The 14164-nt window shown below is 36.4% G+C and overlaps 1 protein-coding gene across 1 annotated transcript in view; it reads left to right on the top strand.

Moving 5' to 3' along the window:
• The window catches only part of ACADM (acyl-CoA dehydrogenase medium chain), a 51400-nt gene that overhangs the window by 1582 nt on the left and 35654 nt on the right, over nucleotides 1-14164 (top strand). Inside the window, exons 2-6 of the mRNA XM_082355723.1 lie at nucleotides 7990-8077; nucleotides 10259-10356; nucleotides 10473-10542; nucleotides 11174-11274; nucleotides 12259-12339. Coding sequence (XP_082211849.1) covers nucleotides 7990-8077; nucleotides 10259-10356; nucleotides 10473-10542; nucleotides 11174-11274; nucleotides 12259-12339 — 438 coding nt within the window. The remainder of the gene's footprint in view (nucleotides 1-7989; nucleotides 8078-10258; nucleotides 10357-10472; nucleotides 10543-11173; nucleotides 11275-12258; nucleotides 12340-14164) is intronic.

Below are 14164 nucleotides of genomic sequence, written 5' to 3'. Positions count from 1 at the left end.
GCAGAGAGCTCAAAGTAGTAACCAATATTTATATAGCATTAGGCTTCCAAGATATTATCTTATTTTAATCATCTCAGCAATTACCCAATAAGATTAGCCTTATTTCCAGGTTTGAAAAGTTAATTAACAGGGCTTTGGGCATTGTTCCCTGGCTGTAGCTACCTTTGTACTTTGTTTTACATAACATGTTTTCCTGAAAAATCATATGTAAACTTTTTGTAAATTATTTTAGATATACTAATAATTCCCTATTTAAAGCCTCTCAGCAGACCATTTTACCTGTATTGTGAGGTCTAATTTTGTGCAGTGCTGTCTAAACACACATTTAGAAGAGTCAAGGTTTTTGGTCTTATTTTTGTGGGGTTTTTTTTTTTTTTTTCCTTTATGGAATCTAATAACCAATTAGGATACTTAAATTGAAAGAGCAGTATAGCAAGGTGGTTGATGGCATGAGTTCATGATAGTAAATGTTAGAATAATAATCCTGGTTCCTAATAGTAAGTAGAGTGACCTTGGCCAATTTTACTTGACCTTTCTGAGCCTCAGTTTCTTCATATGCAAAATAAGAATAAAAATAGTTCCTTAATCTTAGGGTTGACCGAAAGATTCAGTGCATTCATACGTGGAATGTGACTAAAGAAGAATAGGTTTGGTCTATGATGACTGGACAATGAGTATCAGAGAAACCATGTTTTACTTCCAAAAAAAAAAATCAATGAAAATTGCAAAGGAGATGTGAATTTTTGTACTCTATTTTTTCAAAATTGTACTATAAAGTATGTTATCACTTTGAAAGGGTTATTTAAATTAAGATATTTGACAGTCTTCATTGTCACTTTAAATGTAGATAATTCTGTTTACAAGTTTAAGTTGTCATCTACAAAGTGGACACTTTCTTTACACAGATTTTGAAAAACATAAGCAAGTTCAGTTCTTGATCTTTTAGTATACTGTTGAGTTTCTCTTTTCTTTCAATGTCTAGCTTACTAGAATTTAGTTCCATCAAATTTCTTGAAGTGTAAATTGTGTAATTTTGGCTGTCCTTAAACATTTACTTAGGAGTTCCAGTATGATTTCCAGTTTGATAACTTTAATAAATGCAAGTGGTTACTTTTTGTGTACATTGAACTGTTGTGAGTATAAAAATGGATTGCAAAGGAATAATATCTGCTTATATTTTTTATATATCTTTTTGAAGAAATATGCATATATTTCAGGTATTAAGACAAGTAGTATATTAATGGTTTAAAATAGGGTTGACAAACTGTTTTGTAAAGAGACAGTAAATATTTTTGGCTTTGTGGACCATATGGTTTCACAACTCTGCTGTGAAAGCAGCAATAGACAATATGGTATGGCTGTGTTCCAACAGAATTTTATTTACAAAACTGGTGGGTACCATAGTGTGCTTACCCTTGGCTTAGAATATTCTAAGAATACTTACAGACAACAGCAGAAAATATAGAAAATTGTTTTAGGCTAATTTGTTTTGTTAAATAAAGTGAGGTATCTTAGAAAATGGGATCCTCCAAGGGGAAGATTCCCAGAGGCATTCCTCGGAGGCTCACCAGAGACAGGGTATCAAAGTTGATGGACTAGGCAACTCTTGAATGTATGGTACCATCCTAATGTATGGTACCATCCTATTGTTGTCCCACCCCCCCCCCATTCCAACTCCCCAATCACAAATGTTCTAGAACTTGTAGGTGAGATTTCTCGAATAGTGGTTCTAAGTCTACCACTACTCCTGATTGGTATTTGTCTTGGAAACACTCCATGTTAGTAGTGCAAATACTACTGATCAGTTTTAGTTGCATTGCATTTTTTTTTAATTTAATTTTATTTATTTATTTTTTATACAGCAGGTTCTTATTAGTTATCTATTTCATACATATTAGTGTATACATGTCAATCCCAATCTCCCAATTCATCCCACCCACCCCCCACAACGTTCCCCCCTTGGTGTCCATACGTTTGTTCTCTACATCTGTGTCTCTTTCTGCCTTGCAAACAGGTTCATCTGTACCATTTTTCTAGGTTCTACATATATGTGTTAATATACGATATTTGTTTTTCTCTTTCTGACTTACTTCACTCTGTATGACAGTGTCTAGGTCCATCCATGTCTCTACAAATGACCCAATTTCGTTCCTTTTTATGGCCGAGTAATATTCCATTGTATATATGTACCACATCTTTATCCATTCGTCTGTCAGTGGGCATTTAGGTTGCTTCCATGACCTGGCTATTGTAAATAGTGCTGCAGTGAACATTGGGGTGCATGTATCTTTTTGAATTATTGTTTTCTCTGGCTGTGTGCCCAGCAGTGGGATTGCTGGGTCATATGGTAATTCTATTTTTAGTTTTTTTAAGGAACCTCCATACTGCTCTCCATAGTGGCTGTATCAATTTGCATTCCCCCAGGAGTGCAAGAGGGTTCTCTTTTCTCCACACCCTCTCCAGCATTTGTTTTTTGTAGATTTTCTAATGATTCCCATTCTAACGGCTGTGCCATTCTAACGGGTGTGAGGTGATACCTCATTGTAGTTTTGATTTGCATTTCTCTAATAATTAGTGATGTTGAGCAGCTTTTCATGTGCCTCTTGGCCATGTGTATGTCTTCTTTGGAGAAATGTCTATTTAGGTCTTCTGCCCATTTTTGGATTGGGTTGTTTGTTTTTTTAATATTGAGCTGCATGAGCTGTTTATATATTTTGCAGATTAATCCTTTGCCTGTTGATTCATTTGCAAATATTTTCTCCCATTCTGAGGGTTGTCTTTTCATCTTGTTTATAGTTTCCTTTGCTGTGCAAAAGCTTTTAAGTTCCATTAGGTCCCATTTGTTTATTTTCGTTTTTATTTCCATTACTCTAGGAGGAGGGTCAAAAAAGATCTTGCTGTGATTTATGTCAGAGTGTTCTTCCTGTGTTTTCCTCTAAGAGTTTTATAGTGTCCAGTCTTACATTTAGGTCTTTAATCCATTTTGAATTTATTTTTCTGTAGGGTGTTAGGGAGCATTCTAATTTCATTCTTCTACATGTAGCTGTCCAGTTTTCCCAGCACCACTTACTGAAGAGACTGTCTTTTCTCCATTGTATATCCTTGCCTCCTTTGTCATAGATTAGTTGACCATATTTGTGTGGGTTTATCTCTGGGCTTTCTGTCCTGTTCCATTGACCTATATTTCTGTTTTTGTGCCAGTACCATATTGTCTTGATTACTGGAGCTTTGTAGTATAGTCTGAAGTCAGGGAGTCTGATTCCTCCAGCTCCGTTTTTTTCCCCTCAAGATTACTTAGGCTATTCGGGGTCTTTTGTGTCTCCATACAAATTTTAAGATTTTTGTTCTAGTTCTGTAAAAAATGCCATTGGTAATTTGATAGGGATTGCATTGAATCTGTAGATTGCTTTGGGTAGTAGAGTTATTTTCACAATATTGATTCTTCCAGTCTAAGAACACGGTATACCTCTCCATCTGTTTGCATCATCTTTGATTTCTTTCATCAGTGTCTTATAGTTTTCCGAGTACAGGTCTTTTACCTCCTGAGGTAGGTTTATTCTTAGGTATTTTATTCTTTTTGTTGCAGTGGTTAATGGGATTCTTTCCTTAATTTCTCTTTCTGATCTTTTGTTGTTAGTATATAGGAATGCAAGAGATTTCTGTGCATTAATTTTGTATCCTGCAAATTTACTGAATTCATTGATTAGCTCTAGTAGTTTTCTGGTGGCATTTTAAGGATTATCTATTTATAGTATCATGTCATCTGCAAACAGTGACAGTTTTACTTCTTCTTTTTTGATTTGTATTCCTTTTATTTCTTTTTCTTCTCTGCTTGCTGTGGCTAGGACTTCCAAAACTATGTTGAATAAGAGTGGAGAGAGTGGATATCCTTGTCTTTTTCCTGATCTTTGAGGAAATGCTTTCAGTTTTTCACCATTGAGAATGATGTTTGCTGTGGGTTTGTCATATATGGCCTTTATTATGTTGAGGTAGTTTCCCTCTGTGCCCACTTTCTGGAGAGTTTTTGTCATAAATGGGTGTTGAATTTTGTCAAAAGCTTTTTCTGCATCTATGGAGATGATCATATGGTTTTTATTCTTCAGTTTGTTAATATGGTGTATCACATTGATTGATTTGTGTATATTGAAGAATCTTTGCATCCCTGGGATAAATCCCACTTGATCATGGTGTATGACTCTTTTAATGTGTTCTTGGATTCTGTTTGCTAGTATTTTGTTGAGGATTTTTGCATCTATATTCATCAGTGATATTGGTCTGCAATTTTCTTTTTCTGTAGTATCTTTGTCTGGTTTTGGTATCAGGGTGATGGTGGCCTCGTAGAATGAGTTTGGGAGTGTTCCTTCCTCTGCAGTTTTTTGGAAGTGTTTGAGAGGGATGGTTGTTAGCTCGTCTCTAAATGTTTGCTAGAATTCGTCTGTGAAACCATCTGGTCCTGGATGTTTGTTTGTTGGAAGATTTTTAATCACAGTTTCAATTTCATTACTTGTGATTGATCTGTTCATATTTTCTGTTTCTTCCTGGTTCAATCTTGGAAGGGTATACCTTTCTAAGAATTTGTCCATTTCTTCCAGGTTGTCCATTTTATTGGCATAGAGTTGCTTGCAGTAGTCTCTTAGGATGCTTTGTATTACTGCAGTGTCTGTTGTAACTTCTCCTTTTTCATTTCTAATTTTATTGATTTGAGTCCTCTCGCTCTTTTTCTTGATGAGTCTGGCTAAAGGTTTATCAATTTTGTTTGTCTTCTCAAAGAGCCAGCTTTTCGTTTTATTGATCTTTGGTATTGTTTTCTTTGTTTCTATTTCATTTGTTTCTGCTCTGATCTTTATGATTTCTTTCCTTCTACTAACTTTGGGTTTTGTTTGTTCTTCTTTCTCTAGTTTCTTTAGGTGTAAAGTTAGATTGTTTATTTGAAATTTTTCTTGTTTCTTGAGGTAGGATTGCATTGCTATAAACTTCCCTCTTAGAACTGCTTTTGCTGCATCCCATAGGTTTTGGTTCGTCCTGTGTTCATTGTCATTTGTCTCTAGGTATTTTTTGATTTCCTCTTTGATTTCTTCAGTGATCTCTTGGTTATTTAGTAATGTATTGTTTAGCCTCCATGTGTTTGTGTTTTTTACTTTTTTTTCCCATGTAATTTATTTCTAATCTCATAGCGTTGTGGTCGGAAAAGATGCTTGATATGATTTCAGTTTTCTTAAATTTACCGGGGCTTAATTTGTGACCCAAGTTGTGATCTGTCCTGGAGAGTGTTCCATGTGCACTTGAGAAGAAAGTGTAATCTGCTGTTTTCAGATGGTCCTATAAATATCAATTAAATTTATCTGGTCTATTGTGTCTTTTAAGTCTGTGTTTCCTTATTAATTTTCTGGATGATCTGTCCATTGGTGTAAGTTAGGTGTTGAAGTCCCCACTATTATTGTGTTACTGTCGATTTCCTCTTTTATAGCTGTTAGCATTTGCTTTATGTATTGACGTGCTCCTATGTTGGGTCCATATATATTTATAATTGTTATATCTTCTTCTTGGATTGATCCCTTGATCATTATGTAGTGTCCTTCCTTGTCTCTTGTAACATTCTTTATTTTAAAGTCCATTTTATCTGATACGAGTGTTGCTACTCCAGCTTTCTTTTGATTCCCATTTGCATGGAATATCTTTCTCCATCCCCTCACTTTCAGTCTGTATGCGTCCCTAGTTCTGAAGTGGGCCTCTTGCAGACAGCATATACATGGGCCTTGTTTTTGTATCCATTCAACGAGCCTGTGTCTTTTGGTTGGAGCATTAAATCCATTCACATTTAAGGTGATTATCGAAATGTATGTTCCTATTGCCATTTTCTTAATTGTTTTGTGTTTGTTTTTGTAGGACCTTTTCTTTTCTGTGTTTTCCACTTAGAGAAGTTCCTTTAGCATTTGTTGTAGAGCTGGTTTGGTGGTGCTGAATTCTCTTAGCTTTTGCTTGTCTGTAAAGCTTTTGATTTCACCGTTGAATCTGAATGAGATCCTTGCTAGGTAGAGTAATCTTGGTTATAGGTGCTTCCCTTTCATCACTTTAAATATATCGTGCCACTCCCTTTTGGCTTGTAGAGTTTCTGCTAAGAAATCAGCTGTTAAGCTTATGGGAGTTCCTTTGTATATTGTTTGTCGTTTTTCCCTTGTTCCTTTCAATAATTTTTCTTTGTCTTTAATTTTTGTCAGTTTGATTACTGTGTGTCTCGGCGTGTTTCTGCTTGGGTTTATCCTGCCTGGGACTTGGATGCTTCCTGGACTTAGGTGGCTATTTCCTGGACTCGGGTGGCTTCCTGGACTTGGGTGGCTATTTCCTGTCCCATGTTAGGGAAGTTTTCGACTATAATCTCTTCAAATATTTTCTCGGGTCCTTTCTCTCTCTTCTTCTTGCACCCCTATAATGTGAATGTTGTTGCGTTTAATGTTTTCCCAGAGGTCTCTTAGGCTGTCTTCATTTCTTCTCATTCTTTTTTTAAATTCTTTCTGCTGCAGTGAATTCCACCATTCTGTCTTCTAGGTCACTTATCCATTCTTCTGCCTCAGTTATTCTGCTATTGATTCCTTCTAGTGTATTTTTCATTTCAGTTATTGTATTGTTCATCTCTGTTTGTTCTTTAATTCTTCTAGGTGTTTGTTCTTTAATTCTTCTAGGTGTTTGTTAAATATTTCTTGCATCTTCTTGATCTTTGCCGCCATTCTTTTTCCGAGGTCCTGGATCATTTTCACTATCATTATTCTGAATTCTTTTTCTGGAAGGTTGCCTATCTCCACTTCATTTAGTTGTTTTTTTGGGGTTTTGTCTTGTTCTTCCATCTGGTACATAGTCTTATGCCTTTGCATTTTGTCTTTCTGTGAATGTGGTTTTCGTTCCACAGGCTACAGAATTGTAGTTCTTCTTGCTTTTGCTGTCTGCCCTCTGGTGGATGAGGCTATCTAAGAGGCTTATGCCAGCTTTCTGATGGGAGGGACTGGTGGTGGGTAGAGCTGGTTGTTGCTCTGATGGGCAGAGCTCAGTAAAACTTTATTCCACTTGTCTGCTGATGGGTGTGGCTGAGTTCCCTCCCTGTTGGTTGTTTGGCCTGAGGCGACTCAGCACTGGCACCTACCTGGCTCTTTGGTGGGGCTAATGGCAACTCCAGGACGGCTCACACCAAGGAGTACTTCCCAGAACTGCTGCCAGTGTCCTTGTCCCTGTGCTGAGCCACAGCCACCCCCCACGTCTGCAGGAGACCCTCCAACACTAGCAGGTAGGTCTGGTTCAGTCTCCTGTGGGATCACTGCTCCTTCCCTGGGTCCTGATGTGCACACTACTTTGTGCCCTCCAAGAGTGGAGTCTCTGTTTCACCCAGTCCTATTGAAATCCTGCAATAAAATCCCGCTAGCCTTCAAAGTCTGATTCTCTGGGAATTCCTCTGCTTGTTGCTGGACCCCCAGGTTGAGAAGCCTGACCTGGGGCTCAAAACCTTCACTCCAGTGGGTGGACTTCTGTGGTATAATTGTTCTCCAATTTGTGAGTCACCCACCCAGTGGTTATGGGATTTGATTTTATTGTGCTTGCACCCCTCCTCCCATCTTATTGCGGCTTCTCCTTTGTCTTTGGTAGTGGGGTATCTTTTTTGGTGAGTTCCAGTGTCTTTCTGTTGATGATTGTTCAGCAGTTAGTTGTGATTCCGGTGCTCTCGCAAGAGGGAGTGAGTGCACATCCTTCTACTCCACCATCTTGAGCCAATCTCTCCACATTGCATTTTTTTAAAAAAGAATTTCCTTTATGATAGGTGTTCAATATCTGATAATTGGCTTAATACAGAAGTCAAATTATGGTTGAGGGCATTTAAGTAATGACTTAAACTGTGTTCTTGAATATGGTCAAAGAAGCTGTTCTACTCACTTGTGTTGTCAGTATTCTATTTGACTCATGTTTAATTTATCAAATTTATTGTAATAAAATTGGTCTTTGCAGGTACTGAGAAGTCTTTCTCGCTTTGACTGGAGATCACAACATACGAAAGCTGTCCAACACCGTGAACCTGGATCAGGATTTAGTTTTGGTATATGTTCTGTGTTTTTATTTTAAACTTTTGTTTGTTGTATGTATGCAGCTTTTTATATGTATTTATCTGGAATATGTTTGTAAACAAACTCAGTAATGTCTGTCAGTGAATAGAACCAATCACCATCCACAGATTGTTCACAGTTAGTCATACCCATTCTTCCTGATCTTGTTTTCTTCTCCAGCATAATACCCTATACATAAATCTGTATTAGCAGCATACATATGTATTTCTGCCATTTTTCTTAAGTATATATCCCCAAATAAATAACAAATTCACTGCTACATATGACTAGTCTTCAACTTAGAAATGAATGCAACAAATACTTCTTAAACACTTATTAGATACAAAGTGCTAGGTGCCTGCTAATAAGCTGAGCCTGTTTTGTCCATAATATATCTGAAGTGCAGTTTGGTGCTAGTAGATGTGGTTCTTAGTTTTGGGATCAGGGAGCCATGTGGTGTCGGAGGGAAAAGGAATAAGATTTTGCTTCCCCTTTCTCTCTAAAATGAAGACCCCACCCAGGCAAAAAATTTGAAAAATAATCCCTTTCTTCAGCATCCTTTGCCCCCTATAGTGCTTCTTGCTTCAAAATTATTACCTTTCCTCTAGTTAAAAACCCATTTTCTCAGTTCACTTGGTCTCAGAAAATAGTTAAAAGGCAGCTGAGATAATTAACTCACACCCAGGTAGAAATAACAAACTCAAAACTCCCTAGGGTTATCATTTTTGGTTTTTATTTTATTTTTTAAGATTGTTAGCATCTTTATAAAGTTTTTTTTTTTTAACAGAATTAAGTGAAAATTTTGAAACAGCATGAGGATAGCAGTTTGGGACACTGGATCTTATTTTCTTATTGAGATGTTAGCATAGGTTTGGTATGGTTGCTCTTTAGTTTCAGTTTGTCATGTACAGATTCATACTCAATAATAAGAGACTAGCAGGAGAAATCTATGGTGGTTTGCCGACTGACAGAAGATGAGATAGATATAAGTGTTTAGGAGGGAGATTGTGGAGCTCAAGAAAAGGAATAAGGATAACACCTATGACCAGTTGCACCTGGTTGTTTAGCTATAAACTGGGGATAATATCTACAACACAGGATTTATTTGAAGATTAAATTATATGACATATGTGAAGTCCTAGCACATAGTAACTGGATCAAAGTAGGTTCCCAAATAATACGTAATAGATCCTTGCCTTCCCTCCCCTTTACCCACTCACAATTTTGATACGAATTGGCCCCAATTTTAGAAGTGAAGTTGTGATGTAGAGAACACTAGACTGAAACGCTAAGTATAGTTTTATTGCTAATTCATTGTAAGACTCTGGGGCTATCGTTTCCTTAGTCTGGGCTTTTGTTTCCTTATTTATACAATGAGAGATTCAACACCGAATTTCTAATGTCTTTTACATTTTATTTCATACATCCCTATAGAAATGATTACTATACTCCTAAACATTCTTGCTCATTCTTGCCTTTCTGCCTTTTTTCTCATTCTTCTTGCCTGAAATACCCTATATCTTTTAAAAATTTTACCTATCCTTCGATAGTATGGATTTTAAAAAGTATGGTGGTAATTGCCTTCTGTCCTCAGTCCAGTCACCGTATTCACTTCATTAATTTGAGAAGCTTTCCCACCACTTTTGCCAGTTGCTTTGTGCTAATTTATAAACTTAAATGATCTGAGTCTAAAGGAGGAGTAAAATTGAAATTATGATATTAGTATTATATGATATTTTGGAACAAGTTTTATTGGTTTATGGTCACTGGTCATGTCTTACCTCCCTAATTAGATTGATTCTTGAGATCGGGGCATTGTCATATGTATTAGTTTTATTTCAGTGTTAGTCAACGTTTGATGAGTCTGCTTTGGAACTAATAATAAGTAAGAAAAATTGTTTTTATCTTAACACTTGGAAGAGGAAAACTCAAGTTTATATCTGTTACTCATTTGTAAAAGCTAGAAATCTTACCTACCTTTTTGGCATGAGTATTGATATAGATTTATTCATATAGCACAGTGAAATCTTGATTAGTCTGAAGGCACACTGTAGTCTGACTTTCTTGTTATCAAGGTTTAAAGTCTCCATTATAAATATAAATTTCCACATACTTACTTCATTTCCCTCAACTCATTGTCCTATTTTAATGTTTTCTAAATAACTTTCCCTTAGCGTTCACTGAACAGCAGAAAGAATTTCAAGCTACTGCTCGTAAATTTGCCAGGGAGGAAATAATCCCAGTTGCTGCGGAATATGATAAGACTGGCGAGGTAGGTTTATGCATTTTAAGGAGAGAAAAATCTTTGACATATTTTACAAGATTTTAAATATAAACAGATTTTAAATATAACTGGCTTTTATCTTTATTATTATTTTTTTCTTTCAGTATCCTGTCCCACTAATTAAAAGAGCCTGGGAACTTGGTTTATTGAATACACACATTCCAGAAAGTTGTGGTAAGCTTTCTTTACATTTTTAATCCTAGAATGCCTATGTACAAGAAGAATTTTGAAATTCTATTCAGTCATTCTTTCAGATATTTGTTGCCATTAAATGGGTTTCTACCTTTGTGCCCCTGTTCAGACTTCAGTATTTGTCAGCTTTTAGAAGCCTTGTACTCAACACTTAGAGGCATTCTTCCTTCTTTATAACTGATTCCGATGTTAACTTGATCCTAATCCTTGGTAACTTCTCTCTCTACAGTTAGTTGATTTGTTGCATTTTAATTCTACCTTTGATTTTACATTTTATTGAGACTTTCCTTTCACTCCTTTCGTCAGTCAAAAGGTTAAAATTTTAGCAGAGTTGAATCAAGTTTTTACAAAATCAAGCTGAAACAGGAAGACAGGTCCAGATTACAAATAGTAAGAGAATTTTTTGAAATTTTAAAACTTATTTTAGAGAAGTATACTTTGTTACTGTACTAGCCAGAAAACTTTTAGTTTCTAGTGTTATAGATACTGTATTTGTAAATTTGCTGTTAAAATCAATTAGGTTATATTGGAAGTAATTTAAATAGTTCACCCTTATTTCTGTTGAGGTGTGCTATATGTTATAATGGGCTCTTAAAACATTTTGATACTGTAGGAGGTCTTGGACTTGGAACTTTTGATAGCTGTCTAATTACTGAAGAAATGGCTTATGGATGTACAGGGGTTCAGACTGCTATTGAAGGAAATTCTCTGGGGGTAAGTTACCTAGAAAATGAATTGCTTAACTGAGCTGTTGTTAATGAAATAGTACTGCTAAGTTAGGTTAGCTGGTGGAACACAGTTTTCTTTAAAAAGGAACACAAGGTTCTGCAGTGAAGCCTGGAGTTCTTTTCCATGAGTTGATCATTCTGGCTGTTGTCTTTAGTACTCGGAGTCCTAGCTGTCTCTGTGGGGAAACTGTACACTTTGGCTGTGGCTTCAGTGGCAATTCTTAGGTAAGGGCATTCAGGAGAAGGAATGGGATGGCTTGCTGCCACTGCTGGCAATGCTGAAATTTAATGAGTAATTCTTAGGACACCTGATCATATATACCATGTCATTTATTGTAAATTTAATTCTTTTTTGTTTGTTTGTTTATTTTTGGCTGCATTGGGTCTTCGTTGCTGCATGCAGGCTTTCTCTAGTTGCGGCGAGTGGGGGCTACTCTTCGTTGCAGTGCGTGGGCTTCTCATTGCGTGGCTTCTCTTGTTGCAGAGCACGGGCTCTAGGCGCGTGGGCGTCAGTAGTTGTGGTGCACGGGCTCAGTAGTTGTGACTCGCGGGCTCTAGAGCACAGAGTCAGTAGTTGTGGCACACGGGCTTAGTTGCTCCGCGGCATGTCAGATCTTCCTGGACCAGGGCTCGAACCCGTGTCCCCTGCATTGGCAGGCGGATTCTTAACCACTGTGCCACCAGGGAAGTCCGTAAATTTAATTCTCTACTTGTGCATCTTACTACAGTAGATTTTTATATATTATGTTACCAACAAGTCCTATATAACTTTGTTTTATGAAAATACTTGGATTAATAGATTTATATCCTCGTGGTTTTAGCTCTCTAACTTAGAGGTAGAATAAAGGCCAATTCTTTGGACTTACCCTTGGGGGAAAATAGTTCTCATGTTTTGAATTAAGTATTTCAATTTACATACCTAATTTTAAAATATCTTGCTTTTTTAATATCACTTTTCTTTGGTTGATAGCAAATGCCTGTTATTATTGCTGGAAATGATCAACAACAAAAGAAATATTTGGGGAGACTGACTGAGGAGCCAATGATGTGTGTGAGTATGTGTAGCTGCTGCTTTATTTCACATTTAAAGAAGTGAATAAGTGTGCTCTTTTTCCTTTTCAGTCTGTACGTATACACTGGGCTACAGCACATTAAGGCAAAAGCAACATATTTAGGTACAATGATGTTTCTGGGATGCCAGAAAGTGTCATAAAATAATCCTCTTGCTTATTTCCAGAAGAAAGATACCTAATTATAATGTTTCTGGGATGCCAGAAAAGTACCACAACAATCCTCTAGCTTATTTCCAGGAGAATAATAGCTACTTAATGGAGCACTCCGGAGCTCTAGAACTGAGCGGTTGTGTCAGGAAGTTCAGATGGAATACATGACAGTAGGTGTTTGAACTAGTAGTTTCTTGAACTAATAAGAAATTAATATGACTGAAAAGATAAGTTTGTTTGTTGAATGACTGAGTGACTTCAGGAGGATATTTATAGATTTTATTTAATTTTCTGAGAACTACTCAACAGATTTTTAAATTGGAATTTATTTTGGCCATGCCGTGCAGCATGCAGGATCTTAGTTCCCCAACTGGGGATCAAATCTGTGCCCCTTGCAGTGGAAGCGCAGAGTCTTAACCACTGGACTGCCAGGGAAGTCCCTAAATTGGATTTTTTTATGAAAGATATTCTTATACATTTTACACACATGCATGCTGCAGTTCTATTCTGAAAGCGACTTTACATAGGATTTTTCTTTCTTTTGGCTATTAGTCAAACAGATTTCAGTCTAGGTGTGATTATGATACCAAAATATAGTAAGTTGTTATCATTTTGAGCTAACTGTGAGAATTGGTCTGAAAGAGTACAAAGTAGTATTTGAAAATAAATGTTGTTTATTTATTTCAGGTACCTAAATTTCAGGTAAACTAATGAAGACATTTATATGTATTTCCTACTTAGTTGTCAATTTGTTTCAACAGGTGAGAGTTACTTAGTAGGCTAATTCTCAATATTGTCTAAGAATTGTGTGAAACATCCAGATTCTTTTCTTATAATGTATATAATATTAGAAATAGGCTAAAAAATTGTAGCATAGAGATGCTTTGGAGAACCTAACTTATACACTGATATGAATATTTGTAATTATCTTACTGTTTATAACTAGGTATTTCTAAAATATCAGAGTCTTTAAAAGTAGTTCAAGTATTTTAGTCTGTATGTGTCCCTAGGTCTGAAGTGGGTCTCTTGTAGACAGCATATATACGGGTCTTGTTTTTGTATCCATTCAGCCAGTCTGTGTCTTTTGGTGGGAGCATTTAATCCATTTACATTTAAGGTAATTATCGATATGTATGTTCCTATTCCCATTTTCTTAAATGTTTTGGGTTTGTTATTGTAGGTGTTTTCCTTCTCTTGTGTTTCTTGCATAGAGAAGTTCCTTTAGCATTTATTATAAAGCTGGTTTGGTGGTGCTGAACTCTCTCAGCTTTTGCTTGTCTGTAAAGGTTTTAATTTCTCCATCGAATCTGAATGAGATCCTTGCTGGGTAGAGTAATCTTGGTTGTAGGTTTTTCTCCTTCATCACTTTAAGTATATCCTGCCACTCCCTTCTGGCTTGCAGAGTTTCTGCTGAAAGATCAGCTCTTAACCTTATGGGGATTCCCTTGTGTGTTATTTGTTGTTTTTCCCTTGCTGCTTTTAATATGTTTTCTTTATATTTAATTTTTGATGGGTTGATTAATATGTGTCTTGGTGTGTTTCTCCTTGGATTTATCCTGTATGGGACTCTCTGTGCTTCCAGGACTTGATTAACTATTTCCTTTCCCATATTAGGGAAGTTTTCAACTATAATCTCTTCAAATATTTTCTCAG

The sequence above is a fragment of the Balaenoptera borealis genome (assembly GCF_965194805.1).
Source record: "Balaenoptera borealis genome assembly, chromosome: 1".
Taxonomy (NCBI): domain Eukaryota; kingdom Metazoa; phylum Chordata; class Mammalia; order Artiodactyla; family Balaenopteridae; genus Balaenoptera; species Balaenoptera borealis.
This window is presented reverse-complemented; position numbering and strand designations above follow the sequence as displayed.